This window comes from Antedon bifida, chromosome 2 (assembly GCF_963402885.1).
Source record: "Antedon bifida chromosome 2, ecAntBifi1.1, whole genome shotgun sequence".
In the NCBI taxonomy this organism is placed as follows: domain Eukaryota; kingdom Metazoa; phylum Echinodermata; class Crinoidea; order Comatulida; family Antedonidae; genus Antedon; species Antedon bifida.
Genome location: NC_136227.1, coordinates 33,791,188 through 33,817,747, shown reverse-complemented (window position 1 = coordinate 33,817,747; position 26,560 = coordinate 33,791,188). Strand labels below are relative to the sequence as shown.

The 26,560-nt window shown below is 32.8% G+C and overlaps 3 protein-coding genes across 6 annotated transcripts in view; 1 reads left to right on the top strand and 2 right to left on the bottom strand.

Moving 5' to 3' along the window:
- Positions 1–558: 558 nt before the first annotated feature.
- LOC144836273 (mitochondrial coenzyme A diphosphatase NUDT8-like) lies at positions 559–3,446 on the bottom strand. 2 transcript variants are annotated; one of them, XM_078691527.1, is made up of 5 exons: positions 3,393–3,446; positions 2,459–2,789; positions 1,700–1,832; positions 1,516–1,596; positions 559–1,112 (listed from the first exon to the last, which is right to left on the bottom strand). In XM_078691527.1, exons 2-5 carry the CDS (start codon positions 2,734–2,736, stop codon positions 831–833), a joined length of 774 nt encoding a protein of 257 aa, XP_078547653.1. In that variant the 5' UTR covers positions 2,737–2,789; positions 3,393–3,446; the 3' UTR covers positions 559–830. The 2 variants fall into 2 exon arrangements, with proteins under 2 accessions (XP_078547653.1, XP_078547654.1); XM_078691528.1 differs by lacking the exon at positions 3,393–3,446 and adding an exon at positions 3,213–3,232.
- A 22-nt stretch (positions 3,447–3,468) lies between these two features.
- LOC144834772 (glutathione S-transferase kappa 1-like) lies at positions 3,469–7,388 on the top strand. 3 transcript variants are annotated; one of them, XM_078689703.1, is made up of 9 exons: positions 3,469–3,535; positions 3,587–3,679; positions 4,143–4,206; positions 4,531–4,653; positions 6,031–6,131; positions 6,343–6,378; positions 6,541–6,657; positions 6,772–6,865; positions 7,034–7,388. In XM_078689703.1, exons 2-9 carry the CDS (start codon positions 3,605–3,607, stop codon positions 7,075–7,077), a joined length of 654 nt encoding a protein of 217 aa, XP_078545829.1. In that variant the 5' UTR covers positions 3,469–3,535; positions 3,587–3,604; the 3' UTR covers positions 7,078–7,388. The 3 variants fall into 3 exon arrangements, with proteins under 3 accessions (XP_078545829.1, XP_078545828.1, XP_078545830.1); XM_078689702.1 differs by having other exon boundaries at positions 3,501–3,679; XM_078689704.1 differs by lacking the exon at positions 3,469–3,535 and having other exon boundaries at positions 3,538–3,679; positions 4,143–4,229.
- Positions 7,389–12,922: 5,534 nt separating this feature from the next.
- LOC144835655 (uncharacterized) overlaps positions 12,923–26,560 on the bottom strand; it is a 38,290-nt gene continuing 24,652 nt past the window's right edge. Inside the window, exons 10-12 of the mRNA XM_078690730.1 lie at positions 15,887–15,949; positions 15,699–15,758; positions 12,923–15,033 (exon numbers count right to left, since the gene is read on the bottom strand). Coding sequence (XP_078546856.1) covers positions 12,923–15,033; positions 15,699–15,758; positions 15,887–15,949 — 2,234 coding nt within the window. The remainder of the gene's footprint in view (positions 15,034–15,698; positions 15,759–15,886; positions 15,950–26,560) is intronic.

Genomic DNA, 26,560 nt, shown 5'->3' with positions numbered 1-26,560 from the left:
TTTATTCTTTGAGTTTATGATTGTTAGTTCGGAGCTTTATGTGGGAAAGTAAATATAGTTGTAGAATCGGTGACCTTTAGAGATTTTACTGTAAATACTTAAATAGAAGTGCCTGGTTTGAAGTTTCCAGATCTCCTCCATGTGCAGAGGTAATCAAATCTACTGATTGTTATTGCATATGTCAATTGAAGTTTTGCCGATCTCTGACTTATCTGTAGACTGCCACAAGTCTTATATTATGTTAGGCCACCCCTCAGGACGTGTTTTGATATGAAACGCCATGTGTGCCAAAATATTTATAACCTAGACTAGCTTACAAACCAAAGTTTGCTTGCTTGTTCATTAATTATAAACAGAAATAAGTACCGACCCACAACCCCTCCTCTGACAAAACTCTGTTACCTGGGGAAAGTTTTCAGAATACATTAAACAATTTGATTTTGGCTTAAGTATTAAGCGGACTTGGCTTGCCATACTCAGGTATCCACTTTACTAGGTGTTTCTTTTATGATATTGTAGTAGGATAAAACACACAAAACAAAAGGTAACAAATTAATAGTTTATGTCATTTATTCCACTAAAATAAATATAAAATTATGTTAAAATTGATTTAATATAATATTGCATATTATCAATTTAAGTTTTAAGACATTTGCTGTAGCACGCCTACCTGTCTAATATGTTTATGCTGTTACAGAATTTATGGTAAAACCAATACTCAACATTTTAAAAATTTAGCACCCATATTATTGATTTTTATTTATCTTTTTTTTCTCTTGCATATATTTGATCTTTTATTGGTAATTGAATAATTAAATTAAAGGCCAACATCAACTTCTTGAGACAGGCTGCTTTGTTGAATCGGTAGAACTAGCTTTGATATCCAACACCTGTTTAACAGTTGGAGTGTACATTTCCCGTAAAAGCACTTTCAAGCATTCGTCCGTCGCTATTGCTGACAAACCCCAAACTTTGTGCGCACCTCCAAGAAATACCGGCATAGTGTATGTGAAGCTTGCTCGGTTGGGTGTTGCAGGTTCCCGAAAACGGGTATAACGGGTGAACAGTGGGTCTGAAAGGAGAGCGATGGGGATGCTGAATATACTTGTAACCTGTATATACAAAAAAAAGTACAAAGAATTTGATTGGTGAAAAGTTCCATAGCAGAAAACACTGCTTTTGATTGGTGGGATGTTTTTTAACAAAAGATTCTGTATTTTGATTGGTGGGATGTTTCAAAACAGAACACTGTTATTTGTCTGTTAGGATATTTCATAACAGAAAACCCTGTTATTTGATTGGTGGAAGGTTCCATATAGAAAACACTGATTTTGATTGGTGGAATGTATTATTTTTTTTAAAATGCTGTTATTTGATTTGTGGAATGTTTCATAACAGAAAACACAGTTATTTGATTGGTGGAGTGTTTCATAACAGAAAATACTGTTATTTGATTGTTGGAATGTTTCATAATTAGCAAATGCTGTTATCCGATTTGTTTTTACCCTCACTCACCTCTGATTGATTAAATTTTACTTGATCCAATTCAATTTTTCCTATGTTACATAAAACTGGAGTTACTGAAATTGTCTTGGTCTGTTGGTATAATAAATTTTAGAGTGTGAAAGCTAGCCATTGTTTTCTGTTACAGGGCCTTTAGGATGTTGTGTGTTAGTAATATAACATCAAAAGTACATACATAGTCTGGAATAGGGTTTAGCTTTCCCCAGACTTCCACAGAGCTTGGCAGGATGTCGATCTCCTCGTGCATTTCTCTCAGACCAGTTGAAATGATGTCAGCATCACCTTCCTGCCATTTACCTCCTGGAAAACTGAAAACACAAAAGAGAACGGAAAATAATTATTGATATATTGAGTGGATTTAGTTACTCGCTTAACAATTCCAAAGTCTTGGGTTCAAATCCTGTCCAATGGCAGTTGTTGTTCTGAGAGACATCATGTATGGTACAGAGAATCTTGATTGTATGATTGTATCAGGATGATGACATTTTAATTAGATAAAATGGTCAAGTTCAGGTTTACTTGCGCTAATGCACAGCTAGAGGCAAGACTATCTTAGGGGTAGGTTCAACCATGGACCTACAAATTAGAAGTCTATTGTTCAACTAATGATAAAGCACTTTCCAATTGTATGACCCAGTATACAACCCCTGGGAGAGGTGCGTCATTTGTCCGTATGTGCGTCATACCTTAAAAAATGTGACTTACCTTTAGGTGACCATGACGCACCCATTTTGACGCATTGTGACCATGTTGTTTATGATATGGTGATGGACATTGACACACCATTGTTCATATTGATGTGATGTACCTACTAGGTTTTTTTGAAGCACCCATGTGTCAGTAATTATTTGTAAATGATTTACTTCTCCCGGGGGTCATATAATGGGTCATACAATTGACAAGTGCAAAAGCTTTGCTGTGTCGATTGACCTACCTAACTTGACCTCTATGGGATTTAAGCTCTGTTGACCTTAGTGTGAATAAAATGGATGGTTGATTGTTCACTATACACATTGGGATACAAATGGCTGCGTTTAATTTTAACCCTTTTAACATTCGTCTTAGAGGATGTACTTGGTCCATAATCTCTATTGCTCTTTCTTTGTTGTTTGACGAGAAAACATTTTCTGTTATCCAAGAAGAGGATGTCCTGTTGCTATAGTGACAACTACGCATGGAAAAGAGAACTTGATACCGAAGTGACCGGTACATGCTTGCAAACGATAAATTTTATTGTAAATAAATCCTAAGATGCATGGTTGAACCTGATAAATAAAATAAATATAATAATACTATAGTAAATTAGTTGAAAATAGCATATTAATTAAACGTTTGAAGACGGTGCTCTTTCTGAGTGCTATTAAGATGTCAACGACTAGGCTACTACTAGTACTACTCTACTAATAATATTATATTAGTTAGTAATTACTAATAATTATTACATTATAATACTGAAATTGCACAGCTGGTTTACCACACTGGCACCGTACTTGCCAAACCCCTGCCAACACGTCACAAGCTATATGCAAAAAAGTGCAGGTACTCTTTATCGGAATATCCTAGCTAGGCCTACTAGCCTACTAAAGCTACTACTACTACCTACTGTACTCATCTGTACTGTAGTGTAGGTATACCTCCCTGGTAGTAGTAGGCTACTAACTAAGTAGTAGTAGTACTAGTAGTAGTACCTTCTCCGCCTGCGCATATCATTCGTTTCAAATCAATCATTTTGTCAAATGATTGTTCAAAAAAACACAATTCGTTAAACAACGGGATCTTGTACTTCTTTCAATGTGTTAATTTACTATAAATGAAACAACAGCAGTGTCTTTTGTTTGTTTTTATTTTATATGTATCCTCCTACCTACCTGCAATTAGGCCTACTGCATTCTGTATAAACGACTTTTTTTATCTGTTTATTGTTTATCAATATTGCGCCCTCACCGCCGACGGAGAGAAGTTCGCGAGTAGGCCTCGCCTCCTCTCCGATCCTAGCCACTCTCCTAGCTAGGTGGGAAGTATGGACTTTCTGCGCTACAAAACTCAACTGGCAGCAGCAGAGAGGAACTAAATAAAGAAAATGGCTGCGCCTATAAAAAAGACGATAGAGTTGTTTTACGACGTTATATCACCATATTCTTGGCTTGCATTTGAAGTAATTATTAATAATACACTTCAAAATCTTAGTCTTAGCTACACCTCTACTCTAGCTACTAAAAGCTAAGTCTTAACTCTAGGCCTAGGCTGGCTAGTCCTCCCATGCATGGAGTAAAGGTCCTCCTCCTGGAGGCCTAGCTAGGCCCTAGTATAGGTTTTAGGCCAGACAAGAGGCCGGGCTAAAATAAAAGGCTGTGCTGTATGCTCTTCTGTCTGCGTAGGAGCTAGGCTTACTGGCTACTAGCTAGGCCTAGGCGGGCCAACAGTGTTACACGTCTTTTTTTAGATAATGATCTTCCCAACATTGAACATTGACAATTGTCTAGCATGATCATTTATTTATTGCATTGTTTTTTTTGTTTTTTTTTTTGCATTGAAAGTTTTCTATTTTGGGACGGCCAACAATCAATCATCGGTGTGTTTTGAAATTAACATTGAATAATTATTATTTATTGTTTTAGATATTAGGAAGGTACAGGCAAAGATGGAATATAGACTTACAATACAAGCCGTTTTTTCTAGGAGGTACAGTATAATGCAGGGAGCAGGTGATATAACATTTGTTATTTATATACTGTATCTAGGCCTGAAGCATACATGCCAACAAGCTTCCGTTTTTGGCCGGGAGACTTCCGTATTTTAGGCTCGTATCTCGGCCAAATATTGTGCTCAATAGCTGTGCTGTAAAAAAAACAAATGTCGTTTTCGTTCATTGACCTTCACACCAAGTGTGCCTAAAATAGCACCTGATTAATAAGTATAAACTAAGGTAGTTTGAGTAGCATTCTATAGGATTTTACTTGGAATATTTAGATGTGGTAAAACTTCACTTTTTTTTTTATTTTTCAGATAATAAGCCGCCAGGGTTGAATCCTATGAAAGCAATGTACATGTTTGATGACTTAGCAATGCAACGTGATTACACCGGTGTTCCATTTTCAAAATCCGTCCCAACGTCATTCTTTGAACAAAGTAAGTCAAAAGAAATTACTAAAACATGATTGTTTAAAGGTTTGCATGGCGAAGAAAAACAAAGGTTGGGGGACATCATGTTACCGTACCACAAAGGTTGGGGCATATCATGTTACCGTACCACAAAGGTTGGGGCATATCATGTTTCCGTACCACAAAGGTTGGGGCATATCATGTTACCGTACCACAAAGGTTGGGGCATATCATGTTACCGTACCACAAAGGTTGGGGGATATCATGTTACCGTACCACAAAGGTTGGGGCATATCATGTTACCATACCACAAAGGTTGGGGCATATCATGTTACCATACCACAAAGGTTGAGGGACATCATGTTATTACCATACCACAAAGGTTGAGGGACATCATGTTACCGTACCACAAAGGTTGGGGCATATCATGTTACCGTACCACAAAGGTTGGGGGATATCATGTTACCGTACCACAAAGGTTGGGGCATATCATGTTACCATACCACAAAGGTTGGGGCATATCATGTTACCATACCACAAAGGTTGAGGGACATCATGTTACCGTACCACAAAGGTTGGGGATATCATGTTACCATACCACAAAGGTTGGGGGACATCATGTTACCGTACCACAAAGGTTGGGGGATATCATGTTACTGTACCACAAAGGTTGGGGCATATCATGTTACAGTACCACAAAGGTTGGGGCATATCATGTTACAGTACCACAAAGGTTGGGGGATATCATGTTACCGTACCACAAAGGTTGGGGCATATCATGTTACCGTACCACAAAGGTTGGGGGATATCATGTTACCGTACCACAAAGTTGGGGGATATCATGTTACCGTACCACAAAAAGGTTTGGAGATATCATGTTATCGTACCACAAAGGTTGGGGCATATCATGTTACCGTACCACAAAGGTTGGGGGATATCATGTTACCATACCAAAGCGGTTGGGGGAGATATCATGTTACCGTAACACAAAAGTTGGGGCATATCATGTTACCTACCACAAAGGTTGTGGCATATCATGTTACCGTACCACAAATGTTGGAGGATATCATGTTACCGTACCACAAAGGTTCAGGGATATCATGTTACCGTACCACAAAGGTTGGGGGATATCATGTTACCATACCACAAAGGTTGGGGATATCATGTTACCGTACCACAAAGGTTGTGGGATATCATGTTACCGTACCACAAAGGTTGGGGATATCATGTTACCGTACCACAAAGGTTGGGGGATATCATGTTACCGTACCACAAAGGTTCAGGGATATCATGTTACCGTACCACAAAACTGACTTTTAAATGTGTTGGGAGGATTAGAGTTTCTCTAAATGTATTAAATTTTACTTTGTTACAGTTTTGATAAATGTCATTTTGTCATTCTAGGTTCTTTGACGGCACAGAGATTTTTGACCGTTGTAAATGACCAACATCCAGATGACCTTGAAGAAGTATCAAGACAATTATGGATAAGAATGTGGTCAAAGGTCAACTAGTTTTATTTTTTCTATATAATATAATTATATTAACTTATAATGTATATATCTCAGACTAAATTCTTCCCATTTTAGTATGTTCCCAATTTTAAAACAATCAAACCCCAATGGAATATATAATTATCTTATTATTGCATATATAAATATTATAATATTATATTAATTATTATTACATATATAACTTTTAAATATTTTTTTACAGGATAAAGATATTTCAGATCCCACATCCGTTCTTGAGGTATATGAATATTGAATTTTTTGAAATTTTTTTTTGCAATCAAAATTACAAAAGGTTGGATTGATATTTTTGTTGATTTGGTTGAAAATTTTAATATAAATTTAATATTATATTACATGATATTTATTGTCATATCAAATTTACATCTTCAATTATTTTTAGGCAGCCCAGGCTGCTGGAATGTCTAAAGAGGTCGCTAATAAATGCATGTCAAAGGTCAAAGATCAATCAACAAAAGAAGAGTTAAAAAGAATAACAGGCATTGCACTCGAAAGGGGTGTAAGTAATTTAAAGTTTATTTTTTATTTTTTAAATTAATTCAATTTACAGTATATATTGGCGAGTCTGTTGTATACAATTACTATTCAAATAAAAAATGATTTTAATTTGTAGGCATTTGGCGCACCATGGATATTAGCTCACAATGATGGAAAAGTAAAGACATTTTGGGGAACAGATAAAATACCTCTTTTAGCTCATATAATAGGTAAAAACACATGCAAATTATCAAATACTTGTAGTAGGCATACATATTTTATTATTTTAAAGTCACTGTATTATTATCAGTATTGTCATCATATCTTTGTCAATGTTTTCATTTTCATTAGAAATTAATACTGTGATAATAATATTTTTTTAACTTTTATACTTACAGGTGAAAAATGGGAAGGTCCATTAAAACCGTCATCAAAATTATAGTCTGCTGCCCTCTACAGATTTCAGTTTGTCAAACTTTTAAACAAGATCAACATTACTGTTATTTTAATCAACAATTGTATAATGGTTTTAATTGTGATTTCAGTTAATATTTATCTACCAATATTATCTTTATGGAGGCCACTATCTTGAATTTATCACTACCGAACACCAATTTAGGAAGTAATATTGTGAACAATTAATTATAACCTTTTGAATACAGTATTAATATCAATCATAGATGTTATAAACAAAATATATTTTTAAATGATGACTTTGTTGTAAAATAATGTGAAAGAAATATCACCAGTTTATTTGCATAGTGTAAAGTTTTTATTGAAATGCTAAAATAAAAAAATGACAGAAATGACATTTAGAGTAAGTTAGGTATATCCCCTCAAACAACACCCCCTCCCCTGCCAAACCATTGTATTCTCTCTATTATAACACTACATCTGTATTTTAACTTTAAAGTAATCGGTGTATCTCGAAAATAGTAAATCAAAATATATTTAGGTTGGCATTTTGGCATCACTGGTACAAACTGAACATAAAGCATTCCTTTATTATTTTTATTTATTTCTGGTTTAATTGATTAGGAGGAGGTGGATAGATTTTGAATGAAAGTTTTTAATAATTTGGTCTTGGGTTTGCTTTGTTTGTGTCCACACTGGAGAGCAAGTGTGATCAATTGTAAAGCTCTGTATTTACACTTTATATATGTGACAAAAAATGTGATGTGCCCTTATATGGACATTATGATGTCGTATCTCTACCATTTGGGCATATCGCTACCATATTTGGGCACATCACACTTTGTTGGTCATGTAGACAGAGCTTATATTTAGACTTAAAAAATGAAGTGATTTTGGGTGACAAAGGGTGGACCTCGCGAAGCTAGTGCTACCCCTCCCACTGGACCTGGCCCTGATCGCATGATCATGACATCATGGTCTCTGCAGGTTTATTTTTGACATGCTGTAGACATCACACAATACTAAAAAAAGATAACATTTAAAAAAAAACTTTATTAATAATTTTGTCCTCAAGAAAAAGTGATTTTACTTGAGTCATTGGAACAGCATTGATAATAATTAACATTAATTTTACTATCATTATCAACAATAATTACATAAAAATATTCTAAAAACGTAACAATAATATACAAGACATAAGTATACACAGATGGAATATAAACGTACAGAACATATTACTTTAAAATGACAATTGTTATTTATTATACTGCAAAGTAGATTATTATTATATTATTAAATGATTTAATATTTTCTTTCTTATAACACATTAATATATAATACTATAGGCATTCATACACAACTATCACATAATGTAATATGGCAGTATGCTCACTGCATACACATTCACATTCACTACAAATGAAATATATCAAGATATTATGAAATAAGCACTGGTTTAGGCCTACTTTTGGTTTTCTAAAGATACAAACAAGATCATATTTTGTGCAAATTAGTGTTTCATTGAAAAGTCAAGCATACAAGTCTAAATTGAACATATACCATTTAATAATATATTATTTATTTAATCATATATTTATATTTATTTAATCATATATTAGAAGGAAATAATTGTTTATAATAAGATTCATGTTTTAATGTAAAATAATTTAAAGAAAGAGAGAGTGAACACAATAATAAATATCATTTCTGTCTGTTCTTATTCTAGTCCTCCTACTAGCTAGCTAGTGTCTCACCAAGTCTTTACAATATTTAAATACTTACATTACAATAATCCCTAGCCTACATACAACTTCAACTTTAGCAATCGAATGACTGAATGAAAAGAACAACATACCTCAAATATGTGCAGACTAGACAAGCCGAGTTGAGGCAGTCAGTAGTAGGCTAGTAAGTAGGCCTAGCACAGACAAACAAGGTATAAGTTCTAGACCTGTTTAGGCTAGACCTAGGCTAGGCCTATGCCTACACAGTTTTCAGCTAGGCTAGGCCTAGTCTAGAGCCTAGCCTACTTTCTAGGCCGCCTAGCCTAGATAGACTCATCATTTTTTAGACATTGTTGCCTATGTTGTAGCCTACCTACTCTAGTAATAATAATAGTGCTTGATGGACAATTTATACAGATTTTTGTTCTTTGTGGCTGCAGACATTCAGTCAGATAGAACCAAATAAAATGAACGAATTTGAAAATGAAAATCTCCTCTAGCTGCTTCTGCATGCTGCAGCTGTTTTGATTACGCGTATGATGTAGACACGCGCGCGACAAGGAAGATGAATATGGATGAATTTGATGATCGCGACCAAATATATAACTAAAACAAAATTTATTTCTTTAAAAACCACAATTATAATAACAAATTATTACTAAACAGTTTTTATAACATATCAGTTAATTACATGCCATTTTTAGATTTACAGATACAATTCTATTTTTTAATTACAATATTGACACTTGTGTACTGCGACTTTTACAAATGCGCTCTTTATATGAATTGAGACGTAGTGTACATACTGTACATACTGTAGTTATTGGCGGATGATGATCGTGAATTTATTTTAAGAACGTTATGTCCCTCTTCAAACACTCTTCAGTCATGTAAATAATTACTTCACCTAGTAGAGTAGAACTAATGAAAAAAAGGGGCCAACCTCAAAAAAATTGCAACAAAAGGTTTTTCAACGGATTTTGGTAGTATTGGGTGTACTAAATAACAAAAAAAAAGTCTCAAGAATTTTGACCACCGGAAAGTGGTTTTTTTTCAAGATGGCCGCCAAAATAGATAAAACGTTAAAATGTCAATACCTCCTAAACTACTTGGTCTATTGATATGATTTTGGTACCAAAATACTCAGAACATACATATTTATATTTGCCCTAATAGAACATTTTGGCAAAAAATGACCGGAAATGCTATTTCTTGCATGTTTGACCTTTGACCTTGATATGTTGTATCTTGGTAACAACTGACCGTAGGGAAACAAATTGTGACTCAAATTGTTCAGAATGTACATATTTACATTTATTGTAATGAGACATTTTGTCAAAAAATGGTTAGAAGTAAAGGTTATTGACCTTTAACCTTTATCTATGTAGAATGTCCATATCTCGGCAACTATGTGTGGTAGAGATTTAAAATTGGGCTCTAAATACTGAGCATATGCTTATTTATATTTACTCTAATGAAACAGTTTGACAAAAAATGACCAGAAACGACATTTTTTGATGATTGACCTTGATATGCTATATTTCGATAATGACTGACTAAGACATACTATTTATGGCTCAATTTGTTCAGAATATAATTATTTTTATTTCGTATAATGGTCTAATCTACCCATGGAATTAAGAGCTTTCCTGGGTAACTGTAATATTTATAAAGACTTTTAGAATATGAGTTCAAGTTCAAATTGTTCAGAACATACTGTATACATTCTTAATAATAATAGTGAATAAAAAACCCGAAAAGTAAACAAAAACAAATATAATAATAATTTTTAATTTCTAATTACGGTATAGCAGCAGTTGATTGGATATTGTGCATGTATTTAGTACGGCTTCCTAAACAACTTTTTTAACTTCGTCTTCATCATCGTCATCAATCTCTCTATCTACGTTGTTCCATTCTTCTAGTTGACACACTCCCCAAACTGAAGTACATGCCAATCCATAGCATCTACAACTGCAACATACAGTTTTACATCCAGTAGTACAGTTACAATGGATGATTTTCAAAAGTTCTTCTGAAGCAGCAGTTTCAATCGTCATTATTGGCACAAATGTTTTATTAAAAACTTCCCCGACTTGGTAGCATCCATGGTATTATCTTTCTTTATCCATTGCATGATTTGATAGTATACTCTAAGACTGTGACATTTTGTAGCAGATGAGGTTGGTGGTAGTAGTTGTTGAGGTTTGATAAATTATTTACCCTCAGCAACTTTCTTATTAAACAGCTTGCATCTGTAGCTATTTGGGAAATCCAGTGACTTGGCTCCAAAACGAATAGACATGGCCATTAATCCAAACTCCTCGATAGTTTGAAGTTTCTGATGCGGTTGAGTGAAACTATCGGCACACATCAGTGTCATATTCTAGGTTACTTTCTATCAATTTATTGATTTATTTGCCTTCCTAAAGATGTCTTTAGGCTTTGAAGAGTGAGGGTGGAAACGGACTTCATATTTCATTACATCGTCTAGAGAGATTTGTCCTAACTGAATTTGATGGAAAGAAAGAAGAATTCCTGTCAAGGCATGAGAACAAACACAAATTTATCAACATGCTTTCATATGAGCTATAGAAAAAAGAGTGGAGTTGTGGCTTGATGGTTATGATGCTTGGCTACCACTCCAAGGGTCCTGAGTTCAAGTCCCGTCACATGTCAGGATTTTTTCTAAGGACCAAATTACTCCACTCCCAAAGACTTGTAATAAGACTTTGTTTACGTAGAGCATCTTGTGTATATGTTTGTCTTGTGAACCTCTGAGGGTCCCTAATGATCAGCAATAGCTGGATGGATCACCCTCATTAAATATGGTTTAAAAAAAAACAAAAAAAACGATGTTGACATTGCTCTGGCAACAGTTGAAGTCTCTGAACATAATACAGTAACTTTGATTGGAGAAGACACGGACTTACTGGTACTTTTACTGTATCATGTAAATACAACAAACCGAGAAATGTACTTCAGATTAGACAAAGGAAAAGATGGGCCTACTAGAGTGATTAATGTAACCAGATTGAAATCTGTTTTAGGATATAAAATCATCCATTGTAACTACTGGATGTATGTTGCAGTTGTAGAAGCTATGGATTGGCATGTACTTCAGTTTGGGGAGTGTGTCAACTAGAAGAATGGAACAACGTAGATAGAGAGATTGATGACGATGATGAAGACGAAGTTGGAACAGTTGTTTAAGATGCCGTACTAAATACATGCACAATATCTAATCAATTGCTGCTATACCATAATTAGAAATTTAAAAGTTATTATTATATTTGTTTTTGTTTACTTTTCGGTTTTTTATTTACTATTATTATTAAGATTGTATACAGTATGTTCTGAACAATTTGAACTTGAACTCATATTCTGAAGGTCTTTATAAATATTACAGTTATTTGATTCCCAGGAAAGCTCTCTATTTCATAAGTAGATTAGACCATTATACGAAATAAAAAATAATTATATTCTGAACAAATTGAGCCATAAAAGGTGTATCTCAGTCAGTCATTATCGAAATATAGCATATCAAGGTCAATGGTCAAACATGTCGTTTCTGGTCATTTTTTGTCAAACTGTTTCATTAGAGTAAATATAAATAAGTATATTCTCAGTATTTAGAGCCCAATTTTAAATCTCTACCACACATAGTTGCCGAGATATGGAAATTATACACAGATAAAGTTAAAGGTCAATAACCTTTACTTCCAACCATTTTTTGACAAAATGTCTCATTACAATAAATGTAAATATGTACATTCTGAACAATTTGAGCCATCATTTGTTTCCCTACGGTCAGTTGTTACCAAGATACAACATATCAAGGTCAAAGGTCAAATTGTCAGAAATGGTATTTCCGGTCATTTTTGGCCAAAATGTTCTATTATAGCGAATATAAATATGTATGTTCTGAGTATGTTGGTACCACAATCATATCAATAGACCAAGTAGTTTAGGAGGTATGGACATTTTAACTTTTTATCTATTTTGGCGGCCATCTTGAAAAAAAACACTTTCCGGTGGTCGAAATTCTTGAGACTTTTTTTCTGTTATTTAGTACACTCAATACTACCAAAATCCGTTGAAAAACCTTTTGTTGCAATTTTTTTGAGGTGAAACCTTATTTCTACTCTACTAACCTGATAGATTGCAACCCATCATGTAAAGCTCCCTCAGCTTAGGACACATAATGAGAAATGAAGACATTGAATTAACATCAATGTTGTGAAGGTTATTACCAGAGATATCGAGATATTCTAATGCTAATTGAACTTGTTTGAGAGAACATTCTGCACCCAAGTGATTGATGACGTCACCTGATAGATTGCAATTCCTCATGTAAAGCCACCTCAGCTTAGGACACAAAATGAGAAATGAAGACATTGTATTAACATCAATGTTGTGAAGGTTATTACCAGAGATATTAAATTCACGTAATGCTAATTCAACTTGTTTGAGAGAACATTCTGATACAAAGTCATTAAATACATTACGTGATAGATTCTCAATAACAACACTTTTACATTTAGCTTCAATTCCTAAAATATGTGCAATAACGTTTCCCTTGCGTTTCAATGCCATCTTACTACAAAATGTATTCAACATTTTATTCCCTTGTGCAACTCTCAACGGTTCTTTGTCATATGCCATGCAATAAAGTTGCATAATTAGACGTATGAAATGCCCGTTACATTGTACACCTGGACTGATGTGATGAATAAACATTCTTATGGAGGTAGATATATCATCCAAATGATTATTTATTTCGAAATCTTGAATTTGATCATTTAATTCATTTACCACAGCATCTTTATGTTGTTCTTTAACAAACATTAAATTACTCGGCAGATAGCGATATGTTGACAAACTATTTGTAACCCAGTGCTTTAAAAATGCATTAGCGTTAGCACCAAGGAAACCAATTGCAAACTTTCTCCCCATCTTTAAATGCTCACTTTCTCTTATTACTTTCCATTCATTATCATCCAATGGTGTAAGTATTCGTCTTACATCCTCTGTTGGGCATTCATTCTCGATACCATCACTTTCACATAATTTGCACAAATAGAATCCTACCAATGACTCTACTATCAACTTGTGAGGAGGCATGAAAATCCTTTCAAAGCTAGATTTTGAAATTGATGCTTCTTCGTAAACAAACCCAAGATTTACGGCCATGCCAATCATATCTCTCGTGGAATGTGTATCATTCAAATCTGTCATGTTTATTGAAAGTTGATTCTTTTTTAAGCTTTTATACATACACTTCCCTAATAAATTCATAGCATTTACATAATTCGCTGGGATGTCTTCAAATTTAGAAATTTTGGCGACTTGTTTGTTAAATTGATTTAAAATACTACGAAATAGTTGTTTAAAAAGATCAGCACTGTCACTAGGAAGACTTTGATTGTCTTCCCATAGCATACAAATTGAAAGAAGTAGCATTGGATTTTTGCACATTGAATATGCTTCTGGATGTTTTCGATAATAATACCTAGTGTCAATACCTAATTCCCTTTTAAGCGACTCTCCCAATTGCGGTTGTCCAAAATAATTAAAATATTTCTCAATATACTCCCATATGCTCTCTTGATTAAATCCCTTAACTCTCACATGAACGTTACACTCTCGTTTAAATTCATCTATGTTTTCTGGTCGTGAAGTAAGTATCACAGTACTTTCTTTAAGGTTGGTTTTATTGAAAAGACTTGATACACTTTGATTATTAAATCTCAACTCATCTAATCCGTCTAGTAGCAACACAACTTTACCGTCATGTTTCTTTATGAATTTCTGAATTAACCGTGGATCTTTTGGGAGATCTGTGTCTAAATTGAAATCTTTCATATCCAGTTGCTTTACAATTAGATCAAATATATTGTCATCTTTTTGCAAATCTCTAACACATAAGAAAAATACAATTTTACCTTCAAAGACATTATTAGATTGACTAGGTGTAGCCCATGTGTATGATAAATGTCTTAATATGGTAGTTTTACCAATACCTCCCTCTCCTTCAATAAGAGCTCTACATCCAGGTGTGGAGCTGATTACATCTACCACTTCTTCTAATGTTGTTGGTTTGCTTCCTTTATTGTTTTCACGTTCTTTCAGTAGTTCCATATCGGTAAACATCTGTGAAACGTCAACTTTGTATCTATCATTCATTGTTGCAGGTGTAAATCTACTGGCCTGTCTGCACTTGTCCTTTTGTATTTTAATCAGATATGTTTGTATCTTTTCTAAAAACAAAGAAAATTATTCAATAGAGAGAATCTTACACTTAATTATATTTTATTAAGCATTGTATATATTAGTATTATAATTGTTGATATTAATTCATCTTAATTATTCATTTATTTATAGGCCTATAGTTTATTTTAGTAGGCCTAAATTATAGTGGTTTAGTTGTTCTTTTTACAGGCCTAGATAATGTCATCCTAGGTATAAATGAAATTGAAATTTGTTATTATAGCAATTTGAAATTATTTTACCTAAAGTTATTGACAATTGTTATCAGTTATACCAAACTCTCAATATCGTATTTTTTTGTAAATCATTAGGGTTTTCGAGGGCGACAAATAATTTTTGTTTTCCTGGTAGACCAGGATATTTCAGATTAAAATCAAACTAACTCCGTCAGAAAACGATATAAGTATGTAAGTTTTATTTTTGTAAATTTCTTAATTTTGCTGTAATAAAAAATTGTTCATATCCGATTATACGATTGTTGGAATGAGGTGTATATAAGATTAATTGTTCTAATCTTGATTTTAATTACATTGTTCATGTTTTTTGTTCTTTTATAATTATAAGCCTTGTTTAGGACAAAATTCACAACAAGAAATATTCTACTGCATAAAAAGCGTCTTTATGGGAGAAAAATTATACGATACTAATAACTAACCTGTTTCTGACTCAACCTTATGCGTTCCTTGTTCTTCGTTACTAGTAGTCGACACTTCTACTGTTTAATAAATAAATAAGTGTCTTAATAATTATTATCAAACCAACCTTATTACTTTACAATTATTCTACCACATAATAAACTTCTTTATAGAAGAAAACTTATATAGTTTACAGTTATTAACTAACCTGTTTCTGGTTTAAACTCTTTTTGCGCTCCTTGTTCTTTTTCACTTGTGTTCGGCACATTTACTGTTTGATGATAAATAAGAATAGATAAATAGCTTAACTACCTCACAACAAGTCAGTGACTGGAATAATTACTTCATAATAATTCTAATACAATACTAATATTACAAAATTCATTGCAAAGTTTTCTTTTTTTAGTGAGTAACGCGCTTGTATATAAAGGGCGAAAAACACAAATTGAAGACAATCAGAAAGAAAACTTCAGTTTAAAATATGATCAATAGAGGGCAGCAAATCAAAATAATGAATTCACAGACAGTGCAGTACAATCTGTAGCCCGCACTTCAATCACCCTAAACACACAGGATATACAGTAAAATAAATTATACCGTGTAATATCATTCTGGACATCGTTTTTTTTAATAACAACTCTCATATCCGACTGCATTGAGAGAACTATATCAATAAGCCTTACCAAATATTTGAATTAAAAAAATTTTGAAAATCACAAAAAGAGGCTTTCAAATATATCTGGTGTAGAGTGTTCGGCTTGTCATTAAAAACACAAAAACCTATAACATATTATAGCCTACACGACATTATAACTAACCTGTTTCTGATTTAACATATCGTTTTGTTCCTTGTTTTTTATTACTACTGGTCGGCATTTCCCCTGTTTTAGTAAATAAATCACAGAATAAAATCTAAATTTGCAATTAAAATCCATTAAAAAAAAATGGTTGTGTAATATGAATTAATTTTAGTTGATTAAGATAACTTACTTATCCAAGAATAAGCATGACAAAGGGATAAGTGATAATTGCTAGCCATGCTTTAATTCGTATCTGTGTAACACAAAAGTTCCTCGGGGAAGTTTTGATGGGGTTGTCGTCGTATAAAACATTTGTATGACTGGTAAGCGTAAAACTGATTGATCTACATGTTGAGCCAATAAAATGATATTGCTAGGACCCCTTTCATTTCCATTTTAAGCTTGTACATCATTAAAACATAAAATTAGTTTATTTTGTTGCACTGTAGCCTACATAATAACGTATAACTAACCTGTTTCTGATTTAACTTCTTGTCGTGTTCCTGGTTTTCGTTACTACTGGTCGGCATTTCACCTGTTTTAATAAATAAATAACAGAATGAAATTCGAATTTACAATGCTAAATCAAAACTTTAAGCACTATGAAAAATATTATGCATGAAAACATCACAAAATAAACTTTCTCGTGAAAGAAATGAAATACTTCCTCTTTTTTCATAAATACATACCTTGTCTATCATCATGTGCAGATCTTCCAAGACAATCTGTAAACCTGGTAATTCTTGAAGGTGTACCTAGACGGTTTTCTTTATCTAATACGAATACGGCATCCCATATATTTGTGAATTCAAATTTATTCAGTTCATCATAATTATGAATAACATTCTTCAAGTCATCTTGTCCAGTTTCTCTCAAGGTTTGGAACAGTTGTTTACGAGATGCTGAGAGCGTCTCCTCATCAACAAGTTGAACATTGTTATCTGTCATATACTGGTTTATCTGATCTACTGCATCGCTGAAACCTGTCACATTAGCTATGGCGAGCAAAAGCCTGATTTTATGCGGTGTGATTTTACCTGTTCGGTGAAGTTCATTAAATAAACTCATTGCTGTAACATCATCACGGTCAAGGTCTCCTAATGGTATGTATCCATGCAGGCAGAATCTCAACCACTTAAAATGGCGACCCACAAAGTGTTTGCTAAGTTGAGCTTTTAAAGTATGGAAATTTTCTTTAAGGTCTTCACCACATTCAGATTTGTCTGACAAACAAAACAAAAATATATGAATATTACATTAAATAAAAATGTATAGAAAATCATATATTCGCAACTGGCATATGAGTGCTAAAATTCATCTGAAAAAAATAATGTTCTTTTGTGTTGAAAAAAAAAGACTGGGAGGATTAGAAAGCCTAAAGTATAATTGAATACCAGAAATAATTAAATAAGTCTACTTCCACCTCAGCCTCACCATATGGACGTGTGTGTGTTTGTTCCCCGAAATGGCACTTTCAGAATTTTTTGGGGGAGGGGCGGGTGACATACAATGTAATGTTTACCTAATCTCCTCGTCAACTCACCGTGTTTGGGGGCTGAGGTAAGAATCTTTTAGAAATGTGACTCTAGATGATCGGAAATTGCACGATTACTCTGTTCTTCAGAGCTTTAGATAAATCCCTGATTAAATTATTTCAATAAAAAAAAAGTGGACACCCTATAGCAACATCCAATCCCCGTAGCTAAATTTTCAACGCAGTTTCGTGAGCCCAGAACTCCTTAACCGGGATAATTTTGGTTATTTTGTTTTGTTTGTTGTTTTTTCCCAGAAGTGTCTCATTGATTAGGGTCAGTATTCGAGAATCATCTAGGCTTCATAATTCTTTAAGGGATTTGTAGAGTGCATCTATTTTGTCAATAACAGCCTTTCTTGGAAATTTATAATTTAAATTTATTAAAATCAATTAAAATTAGATAAAGCGTTAAAACCTTATATCGATGCAATACGAAAAAAGCTATTTATTTTGTATTACCTGATGTTGCCATAATGTCACTGAAATTCAGTTTTCAATCTTCATTTCTAAAATGGAATAGTTGTATTTAAGTTAAATGCTGTCAATCAATAGACAATTCATCCTGTTTTGCAAAGTAAGACCCTCTTATAAAATAACTTATAACATCTATAATGTATATTGCTGATTGTCACTTCATGCGTCATTCAAACCTAAAACTATTTTCAAAATATGCATGAGGATGAGGGAAGACCAGTTTTCTGGATTCTTACCACGTGACACGATGTTGGAGTAAAGGGACAGTTTACGACAATTAAAATGTAATATTCTATCCTAGTATTGTTTGTGCGAAAATTAGCAAAACAATTAAATTGCTGCTTCTCTCGCAATAAAACATAACATCTACTCACAAAATATAACGGCTGTTTCCTCTTTATTTTAAACAGACCAATGTTCCTCTAACTTCTGTCCTCAGTATGTTCAGTGTTCACTCATTGACTTAAACTGTTCACAGTTAAACTGTTCATTTTCTTCTCATAGGTTGCGGTAGCTGCTATTAAGAACAAAAAAGGTAAATGAGGTAAATATATATCTATCTATAATTTGTATCTGGTAAAATATGTTAGATTAGCGCATGTATGTTATGGACAAATGTTGTTCATGTGTTAATTAAATTTTTTTTCAATTTTTTTACCTCCACCAATGCTAAATAATCATTTTTTTTTTACTACACATGCGCTATTGACATTTTCTACTAAAATGTAAACACATTATAAATAGTAAACTGAATCACAAACATTATTTTTGCTTTTGTGATTCAGTTTAAATTTTTTTTTTTTTTTTTTAGTTTCGGAAAAAATAGACCAAGAGATAAGGACCGTATACAAGACTGCTGTCATTGCTGTGCCAAATATTATTTAAATACACAGCCACTGAAAAGCTGAGCTCTGGTAATACCTGATTTTTTAACTATAATGACAATTGATTGATTGATTGATTGATTGATTGATTGATTCTTTTATTTTTCACACAACATTCATGAAAATATAAATAATAAATTAAGTACAATAAAGTGTGAAAAACAGGATAACCACAAGAAAGCAAAGCTTTTAATCTGTGGCACCCTAACTTAATATATAAATTTACAAATATATTACAAAATGTTTTCATGTAGTAAATAAATGAAGGAAAATACAACGTACTATAATATAATATATATATATATATACATCACATTCTCAGAATATATACGAAAATGTAATTAATTAAGTTAAAGTTAGACATATTTTACAAATGTTGTTTTCGCAAAGATATATTGTTTCTTTATAACTATTAATGCATTTATTTAGTAATAGTTTTTTAAATATTGATATATTTTCACTATCTCTTATATTTCTTATAAGTTGATTCCATAGCTTAGGTCCTCTATATGCTATACTTTGCTGACCCATATTAGTTAGGTGATCATTTAGAATAAAATGATCACCTATTGTTATTGTATCAAATCTTTATTTTTCTTTTTATTGTTTCTGTACACTATTTTGTGTAACAGATATCTCAAAAAGTTTAATGTCAATGATTACCAAAATTTCAGAATATCTTTCAAATGATATAACTTAATCCTAATAAGCTTTCCAGCGTGATCACTCATCCGTGACGTCATTTATACGCCATTTTGTGAAATCACATTATCAATCATATCTCCATAATTCATTATCACATATTAATGAAATTCACTACACGTAAACTTCAGGTCAAGGGTAAAAATATTAGCAAATAAAAAGTTGCGCGTTTCAAGGTCATACACGTGAAATCGCGCGTTAAAAATTTAGAACGCTCAAAATTAAGTTTTGATCAATTTAGAGCATGAATTAGGCCATTTGCGCATTTCAAAAAATTACTGCGCAAAAACACGTTTTTGCGCACGCGATTCTTAGAAAGCGTAAAAAATAAAATTTGATGTATAAATCACAATCTACTCACAATTCTTAGTACATTCACCAATTTTGAGTCCATTCCGACTTAAGATAACGCTATACGAGCACGTTAAAAATGACAAAATGCGCAAATTAATTGCATCAAAGTGCTGAAAATGGTGAAAAATAAGGCATTTTTAAAATGAAAATAACTCTTCAGAATGCAAGATGACCCCCATTTTTTTTAACTTATTCGGGAAGCCATTGAGTTGTAGATATGAATTCATGTACACATTTGACGTACAAAATGTTGTGACGTCATCAAATGGCCACTTGAATTTAAAATTAAGTTTTTTTTCTCTTTTGTCATATTTTATCACATTCAATAGAACGCGTCTCTAATAATTTGTGCCTGATTTTCGCTCAAATTTTAGTATGTGATTTCTCAATTAATTGACTTTCTCATGACCTGCCACTATTTTTATTTTGATGACGTCATTACGTCTTAAAATTTGAATAACGGTGGTTACGTAATTTCACCTACAACGTATATTTGAATACCTTACAGCTCTTCTGAATTAAAGTTGACCTTGATGTTTATAACTTATTATGAGAGTTGGTGAAATGTAGATATGAATTCATATAAAAATTAAGCCTATCGAATGTTGTAACGTTATCATATGGCCAGTTGAAGTTAAAAAATAGTTTTTTCATTACTTTCGTCAAAGTTATACAAATTTTAATGAGCGCACAGCGCGCTTCTACGTGCCAAATTCTCTTCCAATTCTTATATTTATTTGCTCAATTCATTATCTTTCGAAATTGTCATCTTTAAGTTTATTTTGATAATCCCATTATATGAAAAAATCAGAACATTATGTGTGTCCCGTAACTTCACCTATGCTACACTGTATATAGATATACAGTACACTGTACCGTATAGAGTATATATTCTATGGCACCAATCAGCACCATTAGCATATACTGTATGCATCAGGTAATAGGATTGCATATATCAATATTTTGCGGTCATATTTAACGTATGTGCATGTTTTTTTTTAATTGAATATCAATAAAATTATAAAAATGATCACCTATAATTCGTCAAAGTGACGAATTAAATTCTAGTTGATTTTAATTTTATACAATAATTGTCATTATTTCGAGTGTTATATGCATGATAATTATCAAATAAACTGAATAAAGAATTAAAACATTTTGGAAGTTGTCCTTTTTGGTATTTAAACATAAAATTTAAAACACTGTTTTTATACAAATCAAATATATTAATTGTGCCCGTTTTCACAAAGAGCTGAGAAGAAGGATGATGAAAGTCTACCTTACAAATAATCCTAAGAGCTCTTTTCTGAAGCAAAAGGAGGCGATCCAAATTTTCTTTGTTTCCCGCACCCCATACAATAATACCATATGTCAACACTGGTAATATAAGTGTCTTGTATATGGTAAGTAACACTTCAGTAGATACTAAATGTTTTATATGACACATGGCACCAATTATTGAGGATGCTTTACAAGAAACTGCATTTGTATGGTGTCTAAAGTTCAGTTTCTCATCAATGATGACACCGAGAAATTTAGTATATGGTACTCTATCTATTGAAACTCTATTTATTGAAAGTACAAATTGGGATGTGTCAATGTTGGTATTCTTTCCACTAAATAACATATACGTAGTTTTGGTTGTATTAATATTTAATCTATTAGTTTTACACCATTTCTCAATTTTATTTAGTTCATTTGTCATTATTGTAAAGGCAGTGACGACATCATTGTGTTGTAAAAACATATTCGTATCATCTGCAAACATTATTAAATTAACGACATTACTTACAGAAAACATGTCATTTATGAAAATCAAAAACAGCAGGGGTCCAAGAATTGACCCTTGTGGAACGCCTTGTTTTATTATTTTGGTTACAGACTGACACTTCCCAATTTGTACGAATTGTTGTCTTTCTCTAAGGTAGCTTCGGTACCAATCAAGAACCACGCCTCTTATTCCATAATGGGGCAATTTTGTGAGCAATAATTCATGATCTATCGAATCGAACGCCTTGGATAAATCCAAAAATACGCCAATCATAAATTGCTTGTTGTCAACGGCTGTCGTTATTTTATCAAGGACTTGTAGGAGGGCGTGGTTAGTTGAATGACCTGCCCTGAATCCATATTGAGATTCATGTAACATATCATATTTACACAAAAAAGCGATTGTTTGGTCATATACGACCCTTTCAAATACCTTAGATATACATGGTAATATCGATATCGGTCTATAATTTTCTATGTTCTCCCTTGCTCCTTTTTTATACACAGGAATTGTTTTAGCAATTTTTAGTTGACAAGGAAATACACCCGATTGAAGGGATACATTGATTATATGAGATAACGGTTTAGCCAGTATATCTGAGTTATTTTTTATATAAATGGTACCAATGTCATCACAACCACTTGACTTATTTACATTTAAGTCATTAATGTATTTAATGATATCGGACTCAGTTACAGCTCTAAAAAACATTGAATTCAAAATGTCATGTTGTATTTTATATTCGGTGTTACTATTACGGTTATCATCACCTGTCATTTGGTCACCTATATTTATAAAGTATGTGTTAAACGCATTGGCTATGGATGTTGGGTCATTAAGTTGATGGGAGTTGATTTTCATTTTTTGAGGCATGTCTTGATGTTTCTTCCTACCTAATAATGAGTTTATGACACCCCATGTTTTCTTTATATTACTCTTGTACTTTTCAATTGTAATGTAATAAGTAGTTTTTCTTTCTCTTATTATTGATGTTAACTTATTTTTATATTTCTTATATTTAGATTTATTTATATCTGTTGGTTTCTGTTTATATTTGATGTATAATTTATTTTTGGTACAAAGAGATTTTTGAATTCCATATGTTATCCACGGGGATTTAATTGTATCTACTTTTAACCTAACTCTTTTTAGTGGGAAATGCTTATCTATCATTGTTTTTAAAGAATCTGAGAAACGTTTATATGATTCATTCGCATTTTCAATGCTAGTTACATATTGCCAATCATAGCCCTGTAATTCAAGTCTAAATTGCCGTTTTTGTTGATCAGTATAGCTTCTTTTTATTATAAATTTTTCTGATCGTGGTAATGAATAATTTTCTGAATCATCCATGCAGAAAACTGCAAAGTGGTCAGATATGTCGTTAACTAATATCCCTGTGTTAATATTTTGGAATTCCTGATAATTTGTATAAATATTGTCAATTACTGTTGCGGTATCTTTTGTGATTCGAGTGGGTTTATTGACTAGTGGAATGAAAGATTCTGTTAGCATGTTGTCTACGTGAGTTTGAACATTATTGTCACAGTTATATTTTTGTAGATCTAGGTTAAAGTCACCCATTAGGTATGCCTTTTTATTTTCATTGTTTATCATGTGCATTAATTCACTAAGTTGATTATTAAATGTTGGAATATGGGCTTTAGGGGGTCTGTAGATTATTCCACATATAATTGATTTATCATTATTTTTTAATTCAATTATAATGCACTCTCCCTCGTTTATCATAGCAGACAAGTCATTTCTTATTTGATATGATATATTTGAGTGTATGTACAATGCTACACACCCCCTGTCTGGGTTTCTCTGTTTTTAAAGATGGGTGTATAGTTTGGAAGTGTATATAAACCAAGGTGATGTTTGCTTGAAAGCCAAGTTTCAGTAAGTCCTATTACATTAAATTCAAAATCGAGAGAGGATACATAATTTTTAAATTCTTCAAATTTGTTAACAATACCTACAATTTAATGCAAACATAGAAAAACTATTAGTTGACGTTTGACTGAACGTGGATTTAAATGTATCAATACTAAAGTAATAGTTTTCCTTATAGTTAAATGCGGTTGTATTTTCGTCTTCATAATTAAAATTATCAATATTTAGAATTGAAAACATATGATTTCGTTAATATAAATAAATATCAGTTAATTGGACCTATAGGGCGTCTAAAAAGCGGAAATTAAGTTGAAATGACATAGACATTGGTCCCAATTTGGACAACAAACGAAAAACATAGCAGTCGCTTCGCCACTCCTTTTTACGAGTCAACAGCATATTACATTACAAGCACTCTCTCGTTCTCTTCATCATTAAACGTACAAATAATAAATTATAAATACAGTACTATCAGTTAGGCCTAGGCAATTGAATCTAAATTGGAAACTTACATTGTTGGCTCATAAAATTGTAATAACATAAATACACCTTGATAGGCCCCAGTCAATCTTTGTAACGATTTCATAGCAGTCGCTGCGCCACTCCTTTTTACGAGTCAATATTTTATATTGTGTATTCATATCACGTATTTATGCTTATTCATTTTGGCCGTGACGTCACAAAAGCTATTCACGGTTTATGCAATTTCTTTCTATAAATACACAATACACGATTATGGAAGTATATAGATATTCTACTCAAAATTCCACACAAGCTATTTTTAGAAAAAAACACAGAATCATTTGTAATAACTAAATTTTTATCAAAAAAACAAAAACGAAAGCCCTGCAGAAGTTATCTATTAAATAATATAAATTAGATTTAATCAACACATGATAATGAACCCTTGTTTAAAGACTCATCTTGTAATTAAAGTTTTGATTGATAATGTATTGGTGCACCATAGATATTAACTCACATGTTCATTTACTTCTTATAGGTTAGCTGTTAAGGTAAATGAGGTGAATTCAACATCTGATAAAATAGGGCGCGATTAACAAATTAATAAAAAATAGTAATAATAATTGTCAATACAGTAATAAGCATTGTGGTGCATGTGTTTGAAGATAAGCATATAAGCACTGTAGGCAAAGCACTGTACCTATATATGTAAATATTGCGCTCAGAGCGCTCCATTATTATCTAACGAGTTGTTGTTCTTCTTTACTATACGCATGCGCTATCAATATTTCTTCTATTAAAACGTAAAAACTGGGTGAGAGGGGGAGAGAGAGAGAGAGATAGGGACCCTATACAACACTCATGCTGTGCCAATAACTTATTAACATAAATGCACAGCTACTAAATGCTGAGCTCTGTCTGAAACCATTTATCTAAAAATGACAATTATATTTAGATCGGAAATTAAGTTGACAGAGGTCCCAACTTAGAAAAATGAAAGTCAAAGGCGTGGCCAAACCAACAATAGACGATCCTTGAATCAGGGATCTGCTTAAATCACCAAAATACGATTTATGGTCGTCGCCGAGGAAGATGAGGAGACTGATGATATAGGGATAGCCTCGTGACAATTCATAGGGATATGCACGTGACAATTCATAAGGATATGCACGTGACAATTTATAGGGATATCCACGTGACAATTCATAGGGACATCCACGTGACAATTCATAAGGATATGCACGTGACAATTTATAAGGTCATGATCCATGCGACATTTCTCATTATTGTAAGTTGCTACACATTGTCACTCATTGCAATAATTTTAAAATATTTTTATTAATGCCATTTTTTAAGATTAGGCCTATTTGATACAGAAAAAACTGGAATATGAGACTTTCAATACAAGCATTTCTAGGCGGTATATAATGTATTGCAAGTAAAGGTTGATGTGTCTCATTTATGTAGAGATTCAATGTACAACCATAGCAACCTTTTGTTTTTACAACGCACCATGTCAATAATACAGGTCAAGTCGAAAATTCATTCTAAGCGCATACAGAAAAATAAGCATGCGCAGAATGACTATTAGACTCAATAGCTGTGCTGTAAAAATAAATGTCGCTAAGTTTATAGTTCGTTGACATTCACACCAAGTGTACCTATTAGCACCTGATTAATTTGTACTGTATACGCAAAGGTAGTTTGAGTAGCATTCTATAGGATTTTAGATGTGGTAAACCTTCACTTATTTTTTTATGTTTCACAGATAAGCCGCCAGGGTTGAATCCTATGAAAGCAGTGTACATGTAAACAGCAAAGAAGCAATAATTGTAACATATTGTGTAAATATTGCGCTCAGAGCGCTCCATATTACCTGACTAGTTTCTTTTTTACTATACGCATGCGCTATCATTTTTTTCTACTAGAACGTAACTGAGAGGGATAGGGACCCTATACGACACTGTTGCTGTATGCTGTGCCAATAACATAAATGCACAGTATA

Coding starts and splice junctions, on each gene's coding strand:
- LOC144836273 (XM_078691527.1), bottom strand. CDS start 2,736: ATGTACCGGTCACTTCGGTATCAAGTTCTCTTTTCCATGCGTAGTTGT. Junction 1,833..2,458: donor TCCCATAGAGGTCAAGTTAG/GTAGGTCAATCG, acceptor TTGTGTTTTCAG/TTTTCCAGGAGGTAAATGGC. Junction 1,597..1,699: donor TAAACCCTATTCCAGACTAT/GTATGTACTTTT, acceptor TTATACCAACAG/ACCAAGACAATTTCAGTAAC.
- LOC144834772 (XM_078689703.1), top strand. CDS start 3,605: ATGGCTGCGCCTATAAAAAAGACGATAGAGTTGTTTTACGACGTTATA. Junction 6,658..6,771: donor GCATTGCACTCGAAAGGGGT/GTAAGTAATTTA, acceptor TTTAATTTGTAG/GCATTTGGCGCACCATGGAT. Junction 6,866..7,033: donor TCTTTTAGCTCATATAATAG/GTAAAAACACAT, acceptor TTATACTTACAG/GTGAAAAATGGGAAGGTCCA.